Raw genomic sequence first — 20,595 nt, 5'->3', positions numbered from 1 at the left:
ACTAAGATGAGTTTACTGCGATTTTCCATCCTGCCGTTTAGTGCAGAACCTTGTTGGAGCTTTGATCTCATTGAATGGAAGACCACATTAAAAGCAAGACATTTTTCTTGTTCTGAATCCTTGGGAAAAAATTACTCGAAGTAGCTCACTTAAGAATGGGAAAGGTTGCTTTAAGGATAGGGTGATCCTAGTGTCTAATGGCATATAATGTTAGCAACTACTAAATCAAGTTTAATAGATGAGAACTGAAGTACCTCTCTGCAAGAGGTCTGGTTCTTTTTGGAAGAAAGGCTCTAGGAAGGCTTTTCTGACTCCTATAGATCAATCTTTGTATGTATGAATCCAGTATTTGTGGATAAGAAAGGGGGGGAAAGGAGGTTGTCTTTTCTGAAATATCTTTCGGTGATTTTTTTTTTTTTTTTTTTTTTTTTTTTTCCCCTCTCTTCTCTTCCTTTACTGGTCTCAGAGCAGCTGTAGTATGTTTGGGCACAGTGGGAAATGGTCTTTAACACTATTCTCTAAATTAATGCACTCAAGAATTCAGAAAAGCATGTGGAGTCATAAGAAACCTACTATATTATCTGACACTTAGTATCTATAGAAGCATTTTTTAAAGCTTTTAATGTGGAACCAGTTTGCTGTCTGTCCTTTTTTTTTTTTTTTAATGGACTCGGCCATTTCAAACGTGCTTTTTTCAGTTCAGATCAGCGAGTCTCCTTATTTTATACTGTACCTTTTTCGAACTGCTCCTTAGTGAAGTTACCCATATTTTCCTTAATAGTGATAGGAAATGAACCTCTACCAATTTAGGGCTGGAATAGTACTTCCATGCAAATGAGCTATTAACAGAACTACTCACTGTGCTCTAGAACTGCTCAGTAATATCCATTCCCATTTTGTAGTACGATTTGGATAAGGAAAATGAATGCTCTGGCTATTGATTCATAAGTGAGTGGAGGCTGGGATATTACCTTCTTTGTGAAAGTTTCTGGGATAACTTAATCCAGATTTTCTATCCTTCAGCAGAATGAATAGTGTTATTTCAAGAGAAGTTTGTGGTCCTTTCAGACTTACTCTGAATGTTGTCGTTTCTAGCCAATGTGTCTAGAAGATGCTTTTATAGATGGCCTCCTTGCTCGTGTCTCAAAAAACAGCTCTTCTGTATTGCTTATGCCCTGTGAACTTCAGGGGTTTACCTGCATCATCTTCTTGTATCTTGTCTTTGGATCAGTGTTTTTTCTATGTTACTAACAACTCACCTTTGTATAGACTGTTTTTCTAGTGTCCCGCTAACTCTTGAAAGCATGGTACCTCTCTTATCATTGTCCTACCCTTCAAGCAGAGAATAAAAACAATTGTTTATTATGTCCACAGCCACGAGACAAAATACTGTCAGGCTTCCACAGTTACTTTTGTGGTTAATTTTACACTTCAGAAAACCTGTTCAGGAAAGGGAAACAACCTAATTGGGTTTTTTTGTGTTTTGTTTTGTTTGGTTTTTTTTTTTTTTTTCCCCCTATTTTAAAAAAACCCTCAAGTCTACCATTATTATTTCTCTGGATGGGGATCCTGGCCCAATCAAAATATTTGGCCAACTGTGCTTTGGTTCCCGGTGGGTTAGCCACACTGCTGTTGTGGCAAGCCGTCACTCCTGCAGGAGGGAGCTCAGGCTGCTTTATTAATTAGGATAAACTCTCCCATTCTCCCCAGACTCCAGAGAATTCGTCAGCCTGGCATCAGAGCACCACAGAACACTTAGCAGAGTCTTGTCATTGCCAGATGAGGAAATTGAGATAATTTGTCAAAACCAAAAAATACAACTGAAAAAGCTTTTAAAACTTGTAGACCAAAAAGTACTAATTAAGCAGATCATTCAAAGTATTCGGATATTGGCCTTAAAGAACTTCTAGTCCTATTTCCCTTGTGTGATTGCTAGTGTGTCTTCCATAAAGATAGGAGGGGAAAAAAAAAACTGGAAAAAAAAAAGTTTTAAATATGATAAATATGATTTATAAGTAAAATAAAATTTTATTTGAAAAAAATAAAAAATAACAGGGAGAGAAAAAATTGCCTTCAAAATTTGAATTGCAGAAAATATTTAATAATTCTGTGGCAGTAGGTACTGTGCAACTAATACTTTTTCAAAATCAGAGTTAAATTAAGATAAATGAATCAGAGGTTCAAACAGGTGAGTTTAATGTACATGTTACTTTGCCTTATTGAAAGACAGGTAGTTTGTGCCCTTGCTGGGATGCAGCATCTTGAGTAAGGTGTAATGGAAAAGTTTTATCAGTTTGGAAGCAAAAAACAGTTTCCTCATTGTTTTCTAGGATCTCTTGTAGCGTGTCCAATACTTCTATTTTTCCCTCTTTCACCTTTTTTTTTTTTTTTTTTTTTTCACTTATTGGCAGAAGTAGGATTTGTGACAATTGGCCATGGGTTAATCTAACCTACAGAAGGACAGCAGGCTGCTCAGATGGTCATAACGGTATGCTTTTATTTACACTCAGTTTGAGAACTGTGATGTTATTTAACAGCTTAGGCTATATTTCATCTTTAATTATAAATTGTGATATTGTTGTTTTCAAACTTGTGCTCAGATGGTCAGAGCCAAAGGTCCTGTTCACAGACTAGGAAAGCTGTGTAGACATCTCCGTGCTGCGCCCGATGGCAATATGGGAGCCAGCAAATATGTCAGTGCAGTGCAAGCACCTTGGATTTAATGTTTGCTGTTGAACAGAGCTGGAATACTTAACTGTCTTTTTCTGCTGCTGTCTAAACAAACATTTAGAATAACCCAGTTTAAGTAGTTACTTCTACTTGGCCTTTTTTTTGTTGAAAGTGGCTTTCTGAACACTTACCAAACCACAAAATTCTGTAACTAATGCACTGTTTTGCTAGTACTAATAAAATCTTTACTAGTACCCCTGACCTTACAGGGGCTGGAAACAAAATTTACACTACTGATGGCATATTCTTTTTAAAAAATAATTGACATTTCTAATTGGACAATATCATAATTAAGACTTGGTTGCAGGAACTGAGTGAACAATACTGAAGTTGATTTTAAAATTTTTTTTTAAAGCTGATGTGTCAGAAATGTGTGCTGACTCAGAGTCACTCTGAATCATCCTATCAGCATGTGGAGGAGTGATTTATATGCCATACCATGGAGAACTGTAGAATCAATTCCCTCTTTTGTTTTTTTAAAACCTAAGAATGTGGCTTTGAAGTTTTAAGTATTTAAATTTATAAAATATGCCAGCCACTATACTAATGGATGATGGGTCTGTGGCATGCCTCCCTTAGGAAGGCAGCACAGTGAATCTTGAAGGAAATGTAGGCTAAGTGATAGAAATGTCATAAGGCAGATTTGACCTAAATTTGTTACTCTTGAGGTGCAAAGAGTACTCAAGAGTAATAAATCTTGTCAGCTGTGGTTTAATATTGGCTTTCTCCTCCCACAAGGCAGAAGAAATGCTGCTGTTGGATGGCCATAGGGTCTCCATCTTCAGTGAAGAAAGAAGCAGTGGTCAGTTTTATGACCTTTAAAAACAGGCTATGGGAGGCATGCTGGTTGTCACTCAACATGCACTGCTCTGTTACATTTGGACAAGAATCGTTTGCAATACAGATGGATACAAATAAAAATTATATGAATAAAAATAGTCTGTGCCTAGGCTGTGGTCTAGACATGACAAAGTGAATAGAAGAGGCAGAAATTGACAGAGGATTGACTGTATTTAAAATGGGCGTATTAAGACCAGGCACTCTGAATATGTGAGGAAATGTTTAAGTTTCCCTTAAATGTCTTGTTCTGTGGCCCAGTGAGGGAATTTGTAGTTCATATCTGAAAAGTTTCAGTTGAGAGTCTCTGACTTTTCTGCTTTGGGGTTTTTTTTTATTTCTTTCCCTTATTCTGCCATTAAACTAATGAACACTGCAAACTTCAAATTGGTCTTTTCACTTTTGTTCATGTGTTTGTAGGGAATTAAGAATTCAAGAAAGCAGAGTTTTATTGCAGGAGCTGTTACATGTTCTTAATGCTCTGGGCAAGTGGACCCTCTTTTGTTGCTTTCTCCTACCTGCCTCTCTCACCAACGTGTGGAAGCTTCACCGGAAAAAAGGAATAGGACTTGAAAGGACGTGTTTGTTTATCTCATAGTATCTAATTATAATTCAAAGCAAGTTTAAACATAAAAACATAAAATCCTAACAGTTTGGGTTTTTTTTTTTTTTGAGAATTACAGATATTCTGCTTCCAGGCATCTCATAGCATTGTTGAAATTTACCTCTTAAGGGCTAGCAACTTCCCCCACCTAAGTGACTGCTGTGGTGGTTGTACCAAGTTGAGGTTTCTCAATTTATCACAGAAATCCTATTTCAAAATTCAGTAGCTGTGAGTGGGACTCTTCAGTGTCTCCTTGTGCCTGGAGTTCACCACCTTTTGAGTCCATTTAAGTGCTACCTTGCAAGGAATAGTTTGGGCTAAAGTAACGCTTCTGGAGCACAAGTGCTTTTGGGGAACAAAGCAGATTATGGTGACAAACTTTTATGTATGGGGGTAGAATTTCCACATACACCTGTATTTTGTAGGTAGGCATATTTAGAGCTGCACAAGCAGCATCTTAATCTGTGTAGAGTGAGATTAAAGTTCTTTTTCAAGAATTAAACTTGGTTTAGGGCTGGGAAGTAAAGCATATTGTACCCTCCAGAGACTTTCAGTAATGATAACGTATTAAAAAAATGAAAAACTTTCTCCTCTTGTTTCTGATGTGTCTAAATGTTATGTCTGTTTTACACAAAAACTTACTTTAAAAGGTGGGGAAACAGAAGTGGATTTCTATTGGGAAACTTTTACTTTCCTAATGCTAAGAATTTGTACATGATCAAAACACTTCCAGGGATCCATAGCTAGTGTATTTGCTTTAAGAGAGTACCTTAAGAATGTGCTGCTTTGAGTTACTTGTGAACACGTACAATGTGGCAACACCTTCCTTATGATCTTTTAACCTCCCAAGCCTCCCACTGTCTTATTAGTGTTACCTAGTTCATCTTTTCCTGTGAACCTTTGTGGTGAATATGGTTTGCAGACTGTGAAAGGTAGGAGGTCTTTGGCGTATAAGCTCGTAACTGACAACAGCTCTGTTCTCAAAGTGCTTTGATATATTTAGTGTGAGAATAAGAGGCAAGACTCCTTAAGTACCCTACTGAAAAACTTCTTTAAAAAAGATGTTTTCCTCTCATGTACAATTAAATAAAACATGAGCTTCTAAAGCTACTTCTGAAATAGCTGGAAATACAGAAGGTTGGTTTGCAGTAGCTAAGGTCTATTGTATGCCTCTTGCTTTTTCTGCAGAGTTTCCTTTGCAGGGATGGTGTATTGCCACTCGAAAGGGCTAGTCATTGATTTGAGGAGCCAATATTCTGTGAAGTTGAAACAGGTGTGTAGGTGTTTTGGAACAACTGATGCTTCGTGCCCAGCATGACTTTCTTGCTTTGGGTGGAGCCTGAGCTGGGCTAGGAAAGGAGAGCAGGAATGGGAACTGTTGGAGGGAGAACTGCTAGGGCAAAACAACGCCAGCTGGATGCATTAATTTTCTCCACTGCTGTTTTGATGGTAGGGTGGTAAACTAATAATAAGCTATTCTGGCATTTTGGGAAGACTTTAAGTGTCAGCAGTCTGGTTTATTTGACCTACTGATGCCTGCTGCTTTCTTTTTAACTCACTTCACATCATAGCTATTAACACTATCAAGGGCAGGTAGCACTTTAGAGATGGACTCTATTGACCTGTGTTACAGGTGATTACTAACAGTTCCCTTTTGTGTGTTGTGCACTAGTTTTTACACCCTCATTTTTTAGGCTGTTTAAACCTCCTTTACAGAAGGCACAGAACCAGTGCTGAGGGTCTGGGCATGTGAGTTACCACTCTTAGTAGCAATAAAGGAGATCAGTAGAGGGAAAAACACAGAAGGGAGAATTGGGATACCTAGTGTTGCTCACTCCTGCAGCTTTGTCAGAAATGTAGGTTACTCTGTGTGTGTGTGTGCATACATCATTTATATTGTGCAGGACCATTCTTTCCAGTTTTCTATCATTTAAAAAAACTATTATAATCTTCCAGAAAGAAAATGCTCAGGGCCTCTTCTAGTTTCTGTGTGCAGTTTGTTAGAATATCAAAGCAAAATTGAAGGGGATAGACAGACAGAGGTTCAGAATGAACTGAAAGAAGACTGGCTGGGGACCTAAGATGTGGGGCTGAGTGTGTGGGGAGAGAGAATAGGGTTAAAGATTGAGAGTGGAGTAATTGACGGCAGGGACAATAAAGGAGATAAGCAAACAGGGAGCAGAATAATGATGGGAGAGTGTGTGGAGGAAGGGGAAGACTCTACATCTATGTCTTAGGATAAGGAAGAGGTGGTCTTGTATCTAGGAGGACATGCCTGAGAAAAGGAGAAGTGACAGGTTGATCCTGAAGCCAAAATACTGGTTGACTTCCCTAAAGCATCTGGACCATAAGCAAGACCTAACTTGCTTTTTAAAGAAGTTGAGTTGTGTTTTAAAGCAAGCTTGTGACTTGATGGATCCAACTGATTTTTGATTACTCATTTGCAGTATTCTGTTTCATCTTAGACTGTAGCCTCAAGAGATGTGAGCAGGGGTGGGAGTATTATGAAACAAAGTAATTTAATTATTTGGGGTGGGGTGGGAGGGTGGCAGCTTTGTTTTATCTTAGCAAATTGTTTAAAAGCACAGACAGATGAAAAGGAGACAGCTAATCTAGTTAAGAATAGCCACTATGGTTTTTGATATTGATTTCTTTCCTCACTCTGTCTTTTAACCTTGTTTTCTCACAATTTTAGAAAAACCATCTTGAGCTATACTGAGCAAATAAAGGATATGGATAAAATAGCTTCCTTTAAATAAGTGATTGAACTTCTCTTAACTTGCCAGTAACTTTTTTTACATTCTTTGATTTCTCTTAATTGACATTGAAATAAATATTCCTAAGGTACAAATTTTCTGCCTTTTAGCCTAAAATAATTGGTTTTTACATGTTTGTTATGTCATCTGTTTACAATACATTTAATGCTAAAAGATTTATTTTTAGCTGGCTAAGTAAAATAGCTAGTTGCTAGAGTTGTTGTCATAGCAGCAATCTTAACAGATAGGCTGATCCTATTTAGCTTTTGCAGCCAAAGAGCAACCGTTAGGCAACAGTTTGACAGTTCTGCAGTATTTTTCTAAAGATGGAAATTGTGCTGGTGGTGGTGAATTTTTTTGGTCCTACTTTAAAATATTTCTTTCTGTAGGTGTGTGGAGTTTGATTCAACCAATCTATTTTCATCGAACAGAATTTAGGAGAACTTCAAATATACAACATGTGAGATTCAGGATTTAGGTCTTAATTTGTAGAAGGTTGAAAATAAATTACATGGTGCAGCATATTGCAAGCTTCTTCCTTGATTATTTTTTTAACAGCCATAAGTATTCTGAAAGAAAAATGCCAGACTGGAGAACAGGATCATGCATCATTTATTCAGCACTAATTTTAAGTTGTGACAGACTGGGCAAATATTACTGAAGAACTTTGGGAATTATTTTTGATGAAATGCACTGCCTGGATTAGATGATAGCTTGGTATGTTAGTAATTCTGATTTATTTTTTTTTTTAATAATAAGAAAGAAAAGGTGTTTCTATATTGACAAGCAAAAGAATAGTATTGTCAGATTAGTCTGTAAAATAAGGCATACATCTGTAAGTGATCTCTAGCTCTGAGCAGTTAGAGAAGTTCAGTTACACTTAAACAAATGTCTGAATTCAGTTGCTGTTGTCTGAGTTGAAAAGCGAATTTACTGTGAGGAGTTTCTCTTGTCTGTGTCTTCCAATCAGATGGTATTGGACCTGAATTTTTGTCAGTGTTGTTGAGCAAAAGACTTACAAGCTCTCTTAAGTCTCTTACTAGACAGTAATTTTTCAAAAGATTTGTTGAAGTACCTGAGTTTAATACTAAAAGAAAGTTTTGGGTGTTGTTGTGTTAAAGAGTGCTTCAAATATGATTGAGAGTCAAAAAATCTACTTAACCTTCTAACTGTCTCTTTTTTTTTTTTTTTTCTTCTCCAGGCCTGCTTGTTAAAATGTATTGTTATCATAGGAATGCAAACCATCATGTCAGGCTTAAATGCTTATTAATTTCCAATGAATCATTGTAACTTTCATCACATACCTCCCCATTCCGGGTTGCTTCAGGGAACAGCACATCGCTTTCCAAACTTGATTCAAAGCTAGTCTGAGAGTGGCAAAAGTGACTTCTGTAACTCTTTGACTGGTATGGATTTGATGTTGTGCTGCTATTTTGTGGGCTGGTAAAGAGGAATCTAATCAATGAATCTGGCAGAATCTCCCAGCAGAGAAATAAAATGCCATATACCCACAAATATTTTAATGTTCAAATTATAGTACAGCTTTTGAGTGGATTGAGGAGCTCGGTGCTGTGATAAAACAGTTTTTGCTGTGGTCCCATTACCCAAAACTCCTGCCTCTTCATCCCTTTTTACCTCCCTGCTGGGCATCTGCTTTCCCTGACCTCTGATTGTCATCCGAGTCTCCTCCGTCTTCCCCCCATCTCCCACAAACTTACTAGTTTTAGTCCAGTTTCAACTTCCAGGTTAGCAAGCTGAACCAGCTCAGCGAAGGGGCTGTTGAGCAGCAAAGCCCATTGCTTCAAGGTAGGGACTGTGGGTGGGGGGTGATTTCTGGAGAACTGAGCAAGAACAGATGCATCAAGACCTCGCTCTCCTCTCCTGGTAATCAGCATCTGTGCTGCTGTAGTGTTAAGTCTGTGCTGCACTAGCCATAAGGCCCAGGGGTTTTGCACCAGCAATGGATGTTTGTGTGGCTGATGGTGAGTTGGATGGAGGAACTGATACAGGTTAATCTCGGGGGTGGGGGGGTTGGGAGTGGCAGGTTCACTTTACAGCATCTTTCTCCTGGCTTGTACATGGCTGTGCAGGCCGTTCTGCTGGGACGTGGTACGGGAACAGAAATGCCCAGGTGGAGTGAGGGAATGGTAGGATGGATGGTGCATTTTAGGAGCAGTGCCTGCTCATCCCTGCTTGAAGTGTTCGTTAAACTGCAGATTGAGAGTTGTAAATGGGTTGACTATTGTTTCCTCTTAGATGAGACCTGCTCCCTGTCAAGACTTGGAAATGTATTGGATGAATGGGAGAGTGTTTTTCTGATAATATGTCTAATTGGTGGTTGTGTCACACGGGGACAGAACTGTTTCCTCTGCTGCCCTGCAGCGTTCAGAAGGCACCAAATGAAAGGGAGAGCGAGCAGTTAGATCTACATCCCTTTAGCTGGACTTGGAGATGTGTTTCTGTCACTCATGTTCTGTGTCTGTTTCTCTGTTTCAGGCAAAGTCGTGCATTTGTCATATGTGTGGTGCCCACCTGAACAGACTCCACTCTTGCCTCTACTGTGTCTTCTTTGGCTGTTTTACAAAGAAACATATTCACGAGCACGCAAAGACAAAGCGACACAATTTAGGTAAGCTGTCATCCTGATACACTCACTGGTGCTTTTTAACTCTATCTCTGTCAATTCCAGGCCAGTAGGGTATATTTTCTTGTAGCTACTTCACTAGACAGGGAGAAGAATTTTATTTGTGTTTTGGATTGTTTCAGTGACATTATTTTAAACTTGGTGCTTAAGCTTCCATCGCATCACAGATAAGTCTTTGCAACTTAAAATTTGAATTATTACTGTTTAGTATCTTAGTATTTATGAATTAATGTCATATGCAAGGAAAAACAATAAAAATGTGTGTGGAAATTTTTTTTTCTGCTAAGTGCCTTGAACTAGAGCATTTATTTCAGTGAACTTCTTTTTCAGGAAGTCATGCTCACTTTTTTTGTTCTTGCTAAGGAAAAAAAATCATTCCTATCACAAAGACTAATCAAGTAGCAAATCAGAATTATTTAAACTTTTGAAGTTTTGTTGTTTTTTTCTTTTTTTCTTCCTTCCTCTGTCTTGGCTTCTTGTTTCCAGTGGTGTCAATAACCTAAGAAATAAGAATACAGGTTAACTGATATGCAGTACTTTTCCCTCAACTGCCTCAGAAACGTTGGTAAAATGCCAACAAGTTTTTTTGTTCAGCTTTGGTGCTACATAAACGTTCAAAACCAAAAGCATTCAATTTTGTTTTAAATTACTGCTTATAGTTTAGAACATTATAGCGTTACAATGCAAAGTCCTGATCATTTTATATTAAAATTCTGGTTGTATCAAAATGGATACATACAATTTTGCTTGGTGTACAACACAATTTTTCTTCAATGAAAATACATTCGTGGTGGAGTGATCCAAGGAACAGGAAAGGCATTATTTCATGGAATGAATTCTCTCTTGACCAGCGTGGCCACTGTTCTCATTTAATTTATCCTAAGTGCTTGTGGAACAAACTGTCTCTATTTTCCATGAAGACAAAGATGCTCCAGAAGGCCACCACTGCTGTGTACTCCTGTGCTTAAGAAACTGGTGTGTAAGTTTCCATAAACAGTAAAAGACTATTTAAAACAGCAAATTGTTACAGTTTCTTTTTTCATACATGTCAAGAAAGAAAAAAATTACACTCCATAGTGATATAGCTTAAGTTTGTAAATGCCTTGAAAAATAGAGTACAGAAAAATAGTTGTGAATATCCATAATGTTTATGAAGTTGCTGGCCTGTGAGAATGACATGATCATCATTCCTGATGTCAAGATAGGCAGCAATATTCAGTATAAACTGAAGCACAGATAACTGTACTTTAAATGATGAGCTCAGGAGAAAAAAATGAACTGTACTAGTATGAGAAGACACCTGAAATTGGTAAGCACTGATGAGGCCACATCTGGAATCCTGTGTCCAGTTCTGGGCTGCTCAGTAAGAGAGAGATTTGAGCTACTGGAGAGTGTCTGGCAAAGGGCCACAAAGGTGATGGAGGCACTGGAACTCCTCTTGTGAGGAAAGGCTGGGAGCACTGTGACTTAGCTTACAGGAGAGATGGCTCAGGGGGATCTCATCAGTGTGTACAAATACCTGAAAGAATGGTTAAAAAAGGTGGAGCCGGGCTCTTTTCAGTGGTGTCCAGTGATAGTACAAGAGGCAGTGAGCACAGAATGGGAGACAGGAGGTTCTCTGATCATCAGGGAACATGTTTTTACTGTGAAGGTGACTGAGGACTGGAACAGGTTACCCCAAGAAGTTGTGGAGTGTCTATCCTCAGAGATATCCAGAAGCTGTATGGAGCTGCTCGAGATGGCTGTGCTTAAGCAGGAGGGTTGGACAAGGTAACCTCCAGAGGCCCTTGCCAACCTCAGTCATTCTTTGAAAATTGAAAAAGCAAAACCAACACTGTATGAAAATTTTTTTATTGCTTTTTACAGGGTGTATTCTCAAAGAGCTTTTGAAGTCAATTCATTAGGTGAAATTATTTGAGAATCCTTACCAACGCAGAAGTACAAATTACTCTAGGTAAACTCTATCTAAGGATTTCTGGTAAAGTGTATCTATGTATAAAAACCCATTTGGTGCCAATATAAGTTTATGGTGAGGTTTAAGGGTTAAAAAAATACAGTTAAAAAAATTGAGACCGTAGACAGTATTTGCTTGTTTATCTGTGGTACCATGTAAACACTGTAATACTTTCACCACTAAACTTACCATATTTATGAAGAACCTTTTTAAAAGAGCGTTGTAATTGCACATGTTGTGAGCTCCTGTTTGTCTACATATTTGGGAAGCCTAAATTCTTCAATTTAATTTTTGTGCAAGGTAAAATTTTTTTTGTGCAGGGTAAAATTTCTCTGTAGTGAAATACCTTCTATTTCCTTAAAGGAAAAACAAAACATAATAGAGAAAGGAGGTTCTTTGAAGATGCACTCTTGCTTAGACTGTTGTAGTTATTGTCATGGTAGTAGACAATTAAGAATGTGTCAGATAAGGTTCTGCCCAAAAGGAATAGCCTTTAGATAAAAGGGACAAGAGATAATTATACAAGCCAAAGTACAGAATACAGTATTGTATCATCCCAGAAAGGATTCTTTTGCAGCTAAATATAATGTACTCAGTGCACAAATACATATATGTGAAGGTTGTACAACTGACTGCTTGATTTCTAGTTTTGGAGATTCCTTTTCTCCTTTTTTTTTTTTTTTTTTTTTTTTTTAATGTATGTTTTGGTGTTTTATTTCCAGCTGCATGTGAAATGAGCTGTAAAAATATTTTTGTAGTTTTGTTAGTGCTTTTGGTTGCTTTTACTGCTGCAATTTTCGTTGGGGAAATAACATCTGATAGGCAAAAACAAGTTAAGTGCTTTGAAATTTCAAAACGAACGGGAATTATTTTAACATTTGGTGACTTTTTGCTGAGCCAACATCAGTCTCCATGGAGACTAGCAGGAACTGCACACTTAATCACAGTTGTAAGAAATAGCATAGATTTCAGCTGTAACAGCTGTCTGAGCACTGGAAGTGATGTTTTTGCAGCTAACTGCTATGTGCTTCAGGAGGCTTCAGGATCATAGTCCAGAGCGTTCTTAAAATACATCCCTTGTTATCTCTGCTTCCCTGAGCAATATAAATTAGACACTCACACTCTGACCTTATAGTGATACCTGTGCTCTTGCATCTGCTTGCCTATTCAGTGTACGTTAATAATACTGTACTTATTTTAATATATTCATTGAGTTGTGGATGTGGGTGATGGGTAGATGAAGTAAAATCCAGCTATATGAGCTTCTATTTTTTAATCTCTGTATTGCACAGTCTCTGTTAGTTGATCACCATGATAGGCTGATATTTCCACTGGGTAGGGAACTGTTAATGTAGTGTAAAATTTTTATGCAGGTGTGAGAACATTTAGAAAGAGGTAGGTAAAGCTGACCTTTCCAAGAGTTTGAAGACTCAGAACTACTCAAACTAGCCTTTTCCTGTTCTGTTTCTGTGCTGTTTCCTTACTGTGTAGGCATCCCTTATCACTCCCCCACAAGTACATGAAAGTGGTATCAGTTATAAACACCCATGGGCATGTCCTAGGACTGCTCAGACAGAGATGAGCTGTGTCAAAATATGTAGTCTGCGAAGGAGTTGTCAGGAGCAGATAAGGCAGGGCTGTCTGTCCAGACCCTCCTCAAGAATTATAAGGTACTTAATCAAAGTCACTGTAATAGGCATCTGATTATAGATGCTACAGATCTGAAATCCAGCAGCCTAAGCATAAAGTGGTATCTTGGTCTGTGGGTGTTGTTAGTTCAGGAAATAGTTTCTGCTGTTGCAATTTTAATAATATAGAATCCGTAATTTTTCCTTTTTCCTCTTCTAATTTCGTAAAACACGTTTTGCTTCTTTGAAGTGGTTGTACTGGCTGAAGCTGTGTCATAAATAGCCAGCCTTCTACCTGGTAATGGTCAGCTGAGATATCTTAGAGAATAGGCAGCAATATAGTCATTAAACATTTGTTCCCTTTTTCTACTACTCAGCTCTTCAAAAAGTTTCTGTACAGGAGACTGCTTCTAGATGCTTATGTTCCAGTAGCTTGGCCAGTGTTAAAGCCTGGTTCCTTTTTGGCACCCACAACATGCAAAGGCAGCGAGTTCCACAGTTTCTCTGAGCTAGAAAAAATGCATGTGTTTTTCTGGTTTGCTTTATAATGTGTCTTGTCACTTTGCTCTGTATTTCTTTTGTGAGCAGTTGAGAAATGGTGAGTAAAAAGTCCTCAGTGACCTCTTCTGGGATTCTTGATCTTTTTGATATTGTCAGATATTCTCCCAACCTGTAGGATCCCGAACTCTTTTGTCTTACTGAAACTGTTGTATGATCTTCGCCATACTTTTTTATTATTTATTTCTAATGTGTCCATCTGTGATGGCAACTCTTTGGATTAATACGTTTTACTATACTAATGACTTGTATTCTTAGTTTAATACTTCCATGCCTTCTACTTTGTGTTTCTTATATGCAGTTCAGCACTGAGCTGATGTTATTCAGGAATTGTACTCAATGACTCCAAAACCTCTTTCCTACTTGGTAATTGTTATTCATATACTATCTTATTTGTAGTGATTAGAGTTCCATTCTTGATGGTATTGCCCATTTGCTAAATATCTTGAAATCCTTCTAGAGCTTTTTGCAAGCTTTAGATTTGATTATTCTAAATGAATGTGTGCCATCAGCGTACTTTGTCATCTTCCTACATAATCTTTCCAAAGTGGGTTCCTGCACCTGGGGAATCTGTTGGTGGTTTCTGTCCTTGTAAAAACTGATTGGTCCCTTCCTTGTACACTTGGTCAGTGAAGGAAAAGACATAGTCCCAGAGCAGCAGGAGCAGGAAGATGACTCTGAACAGTAGCTCTAAAAGAGAAGAGAAGTTGGTCCTGTAGAGAGAGTTCATCTTGAAACCGTAGCAGTGATTCTTTTATCAGTTTCCTGGTTGGGACTGAAAAATACTAGGCAGACACCAAATTAAGTTTTACTCTTCTTTCTGAGTGAATGAGAAAACAAAATTGATGATTTTGAGAGTGGAGTATTTATGTAACCTTGCTTGGTAGTTTCCCCCACATGCTTTATATATATATATATATATATATATATACATATGTCATTTTGTTTTGTTTTTTGCCTTTTTTTTTAATACATGTGTGTATATATATGTATAGACACACACACAAACACACTTAAATGTGAGAAAAATCACTGGTATGAGGCTTAGGAAAGTCTGTTACAGATAACCATTCTGAGTTAGATTAGTTCAATTACAGTAGCAAAGCTCTGTGTAGACCTATTTAAACTCCTTGGTAAGGAGCCAACTCATGCATTTCCATGCTATGCTTCTGTCTGTTAGAGAGGCACTCTTAACACATGTGCTGTTTCAGAGATACTATTCATAATGCAGTTTTTGGTTGAAATCTTGGTCTGCTGTAAGGCCCTGTTCTGGAGTTAAAGAATAGAGGTAGGTGAAACAGCAGGACTGAGGTTAAGTGGTTAAAAGACTAAACAGGAAACAAACAGTTGCAAGACTGAAGTACCATTCCATTTCTAAACAGACTGTCGAGCAGTTCTTTTCAGAATTAGAGTACATTCATTAATTATTAGATCACAAACTGCTGAGGAACTGTTTTTTCTAAGTATATGCTGAGGTAAGGCTCAGTCCAATAAATACATTTGTGGTGAGAGGAACTGGGTGGGTGAGCATAATAGTAATGCTCATGGATTAAGTTGAGGATTTTTTGGTAGAGTTAAAAAATCTTCTACTTCCCCTAGAAAACAAATAACTATTTTTTTTCATCTGATTCAGAGGAAACATAACAAAAAGCTAAAGCGGGTTTCTATACTTGAAGTTTGTCAAAGGAAAAAATCTATTTCCTACTGTTAATGCATACCTGTCTGAAATTTAATATGTAGAAACAGAACACTTACATAAGGGAATGACAGTAAAAGTTGTTTAATTTTCATTTGAGTTGGAAGGTATTGACTGCTCTGTTAATTCTGCATGATGGCAGGAGAGTTGAGTTCTTACGTAAACAGCTAAGACCTTCATTATACTCTGTCTGGAAGGGGCAATTAAAGCAGTTCTCAGCACAGTGTATTGCAGTGCTAGAGTAGCAGTTTGGTTTTTCCTTTTGCATCTAGGCTCAGAGTGGGTAGAAAAGGTCATCTGGGCATTTTACCAGCCTCTTGGTTTGACTTCTAATGTTTTGCTTGGTGATGGTGTGGAGAAAAGTCTGTTAAGGAGATGAAGGCAAATGGAAAACAGCGTACAGTGTTTTATAGTTCTGTCAGAGGTGGATTGTGTCAGACTAATAGGTCCTTTTGATAATATAACTGATTTTCTTAGGAAAAGGAAATGCACGGGACCTAATTTGTCTAGATCAAGTGAAAAATTTGACGTTTTGCTACCTTGGAAATTACTACTTGGGGTAGAAGTTGCAGGGATTAATATAAGAATTGTGATGTATATGAAGCAGGATAAAGGCAGACTGATGATGAATAAACTGAAAGCAGAGTGTGTAGTGCTCACGGACTTCACTAGCAGAACCAGTCCTGGTTTACTGCTATTTTCTAGTAATTGAATAGAAGGAATTATATCTGTGTGTGAAATTGATGACGGTCACAAAGTTCAGAGGTGGTTCATACTGAGGGGGGCTAGGTAGTGCTGTGATAAGAATTAAATAATCTCATTGACTACAGTAATAAAAGTGAGATGAAATTTGATAGTAGAAAGTACAACCTCTTTGTATTTCAATGTAATAATATCCTTGTGATGTCAACCAGGTAATCACTGATTGGAAGTGGAGGAAGAGGAGGAAAGTGTCTTGGATATACGCAGGTCAGCCGAAGGGTATGGCTTTGAACCTCCAACACTTCTCGTAGCCATTAAAAATTCCTGCTGGTTTAGGGTGTATTGTGCAAAGTATTGCAGGCAAATTCTCATTTGCTTATGTGATGCACATTCCAGCATAGCATTTCCATAGTTTAGCTCAAACTTTGAAGCAGACTGAACTCGTAGGAAGGCAGCAGGCATTTGTTCATCACAATTGTCTTCTGCTAGGAGCTGCTTTGGTAAGTGCAGATAGGGATAAGCTCCTGCAAACCATCTCTCAAAAGCTCCTCTTAGTATCAGAAATGACTCCTGAAGTGTTCTCTGTACACATGGAAAATATTCTTAGCCCTCAGAAAGACAGCCCCCTGAACGTTTACCTGCATATTGCCAGCTCTGTATGCATCTGCTTGCCTCAGACCCCTGTGCAGTTCTGGATCTTACTGCTGCTTTTATTGAAAATAGTGTTTTGAGGTAAGTCTCCGTTGTTGATCAAATGAGACCATGCAGATGAGTATAAGCAATTTGCATCATATCATATGGAGCAGCACAAAACTTGGTGGCTATGATTAGGGGATTCTGCCCCTAAATTTCTGAGAAAATTCTCAGCAAGATTAAGTAGGTAGTGTTAAGCAGTTTCTCTCCTTTAAACCTGAATACTATTTTGGGGGAACCAAGAAAAGGTTCTTTAGTCAGGAGGATTTAATTCTTTTCAGTTTTCAAAGGTTTGCTGCAAGCAGGGGAACTGCTGAAGGTTGTAGGGTCAGAGAAGGGCAGAGAGAAGACTGACAAAAAGCAAGATACATTTTATAATAGGAAGTGCAGGGCAATGTTAGTGTAGGCATGCCACAGACTCCTCTGTAGTATTACTGGGTGCACGCACACATATGTAAGTAGTGTGTGTGTGTGTATGATACTTGTATTTCTGAATGAGGTCAAGGAACTGGAGTTAATATTCTGCTGATAATAAATTAACATAAAATGTTTTGACAGACCATGGTTCATCTAAATTAACAGTGAAAAACATTTTTGGTATCTAGATTTCACAGGCATACTAGGACATTTTTTCTTCATCTTTTCTGGCTTGAATTCACACGCTGATAGAGGATGATACTCTAAACCATCACGGAGGCAAGTGTACAGTGTAGAGGCTAGCCATTTGGGTTCCTAGTTTTATTTAAATGGTTTGCAGGATAGTGTTGGCTACTTGCCATGTTTGGATTGCAGGCAAATTAATTGATCTCTTAAGACATTACAATTCTAGATCCGTGTGGGGTCAGTAAGCATCTTGGAGACTTTAGAGAAAAGCAGATAGTGTTCTGGCTACTGGTTGAAAAAAAGAAAAAGTAGTACCCAAAGAACAGAATGGTTTTGTCTCAAGTATTAGGAGGAGAAAATACCCTTTCTCTTAAATGTTGAATGGGAGAGGGAAGGGTAATGCTTAACTGTGGCCATCATTTTTAATGTATATTAAAAGATGGGGTATCTGATGCTGCATTTTTGACAACAAAAGGAAGCTTGGGTTTGGGTTTTGTTATTGTTTCCCACCCCCCATCTCCCCCTCTCCCGAAAGTACATACCTGTAATTCTCAGTGGTTTCAGTGGAAGCTAGGTTGGATCACCATTTAGCAGGACCAGACTTTTTCAGTCTGTGACTAGGAAAGCTGATAAGGCTGTGATCATCTTGGTATAGACTGAGAGGATAAGGGAAAAGAATGTGTCTGCTTTTAATGTGTCTGCTCACTAGTTTCTGGCAAAAACTCAAATATGTAAGTTGATTGATGCATCAGATGAGTCTGTTAGTGTGTTTTGGCCTCTTTTTGGGGGGGGCGTGTGTGTGTGGTTTATGTTCTGGGTGTTTTGGAGGTCTGGTGGTTTTTTTTTTTTTTTTTGTTTGTTTGTTTGTTGCTTATTGAGGTTAGTAGGATTTTCTTACTCACATCAGTAAACCTTAATATCTTAAAAGTTTAGGAACTCTCACCTGTGCTGCAGGTTTCATGTGCCAGGAAAACAGGAGGAAGACAATCAGATGCTTGTTCTGTGCTAATATGAGATGCAAGAACAAGTGGAGAGCGGGCTGAAGTTTAGCAAATCACTTCTTGTGAATTTCAGACTATTTTCTGAAACTGATTTAATGATTAACACATAATGTGAGAAATTAGGGATTATAAATTAGTTTAGGATATTGATTTGGAATACTGTCTAAAAGAACTAACAACTTAGTCTCCTTTGTTACTGAAGTTGATCAGAATGTGACTTGCATAGAGGATGAATGTGTGTTGACTTCAGGTTGCTAACATGCCATGATTGAGTCACAGAAATTCACAGTGGAATTAATTACAATACAGGTAAAAATTGATCTAAACACTGAGTTGCTGTATGTTTTGTTATACTTGAATGCAACCAGTGTTTCCAGGAAGATGATACCAAAACATGATTCACAAATATGTCATACCTGATGTTGAAGGCTGTCATATATTATGGCGAAGTATCCCGTTTTCAACTGAGCAACATTAGTTCTGTTCACCTGGGTGTTTCAAAAACTGAACATACAAGTTTCTTAACTGGATGAGACGTGCGTGCGTGCACATGCACACTCTGGATGTGGCATGCTTCCCTGCTTTTTTATATATTGTTGTTATGTTCCCTCATCTCTGGTCTCTTAACATTTTCACAAGGACGTCAGTGGATATATTTGGCAAAGTAAAGCACTCGGGCTTAAACAAAACACTTTACTTGGCTCCCAGATGGAGATTCTGAAGACCTTTTGCTGCTTAAATTTAAACTCTCACCCCTGAGCTGTTGTCTTTTGAAACTTACTGTCACTTACAACAGCAGATAAAGTTTCTCTCATTCCTGCATGATCGTCTGTGATGCCTCATTGTTTCTCCAGGCTGATAGCTTTATTTTTAAATGAAAAATGAGATATCTTTGGACTTTCTCTCTTGTGTTGCAGCTGCTTAGAATTTTGTGTATGAAAGGGTACGAGGAGATCCAACTTTAAAATAAGGGTAGCCCGTTGTCAGCATTAAAGGTATAAAAAGCAAAGGAAAATGTTACATTCCAAGAGGCCTCTTCATTCTTAAATTACTTTGTCTGTGATCCACAAGTAGTTATTTTGAATTCTTGAAGCAGGAAACTAGACTGATCAAATTTAATAAAAATGACATTATGATTCTTTGAAATTTCTTCTGGTTCTTGCCTATGAAAGAAAAAAGTATATTTCTTCTGAATGCATATTGTATTTTTCCTGTAATCAATTCTCTGTGTGTATTAAGATAAAATTGAATTAAAGTACAGTGATTTTACCCCCCACTCCCTCCTGAGAGGGGTATTAAGATACTGGAAGGTAGAAGTAGCAGCTATTCTGGCAGAACCTCCTCAAAGAGATGTTCATTGTGAGGAATGTGGGGCATCATGACTGAGTTTGCAGGGGATTAATTTAAAACATCCAGGCATTGTTTCTAGTTTAGTAATTCCCAAACTTTTTAGGAATTTGAGACCCATTTCTCTTAGTTCTGTGATCCCAAATATTAATGCAAATGATGAAATTTGTTACATGTGCATTCTCATACTTCACTGTTGAGGTCTTTTTTTTACGGAATTTTTTACTGAATTTTCTGGCCAGGGTTTGGGGTCGAGCTTCACAGCAATTTAGTTTAAACGAGCCTGTTGCTAACAATGAGGTGAAATTTGTGTTCCATGTCCCATCCCCTCCCCACCCACATCCCCCCAATCTTTTGAGGGAGAAAGTTTTGTCTGGACTTTGTCTTTTTGATGTGGTGTAACTTCAGTTAATGCTGATGAATTTCTTGCTTTGGAAGAATTTCTGTCAGTAACACAGTCCCTTCAGTGGTTCCTCCATTGGGGACCCTCTGCCCAGCACCTGCCAGGCCCTGCAGACCAGCTCCATGGGCACAGTAGCTCATCAGAGTGACTTGGTAGTGGATATTTTTCACTGTGCCCTAAAGAAAACATTCTTTTTCACCTCAAGATGACCAGAATAAGGAAGCTAAAGTACATTTCAAGGGGGGAAAAAAAATTATACTAAACAATTAACTTTCAAACTGTACTAGTGAACTCTTTTTGTAGGATCCTGAAACTGAGCAGCCGTGTTTTGGCTTTCATGAGAAACTCCTGCCCTTCCTTTGTGCTGTAACCAGGCCTGTATGGCCGCCTTGTCACTGATGCTTGAGCTAATTTGTCCAAAACCTGTTGCAGTCTTTTT

The 20,595-nt window shown here is 38.1% G+C and overlaps 1 protein-coding gene across 4 annotated transcripts in view; it reads left to right on the top strand.

Annotated features, from left to right (window-relative positions):
- The window catches only part of USP22 (ubiquitin specific peptidase 22), a 113,398-nt gene that overhangs the window by 33,071 nt on the left and 59,732 nt on the right, over window positions 1-20,595 (top strand). For 3 of the 4 annotated variants that reach the window (XM_042798419.1, XM_032989045.2, XM_032989043.2), the window contains exon 2: window positions 9,424-9,556. In XM_042798419.1, coding sequence (XP_042654353.1) covers window positions 9,424-9,556 — 133 coding nt within the window. Of the gene's footprint in view, window positions 1-8,241; window positions 8,334-9,423; window positions 9,557-20,595 lie in introns of those variants that run through there. The other variant, XM_032989044.2, reaches the window with a different exon arrangement.

Source organism: Tyto alba, unplaced genomic scaffold (assembly GCF_018691265.1).
Source record: "Tyto alba isolate M040663 unplaced genomic scaffold, T.alba_DEE_v4.0 Super-Scaffold_28, whole genome shotgun sequence".
NCBI classification, from domain to species: domain Eukaryota; kingdom Metazoa; phylum Chordata; class Aves; order Strigiformes; family Tytonidae; genus Tyto; species Tyto alba.
Note: the sequence above shows the minus strand (reverse complement) of the source record. Positions and strands in the feature narration are given on the sequence as shown.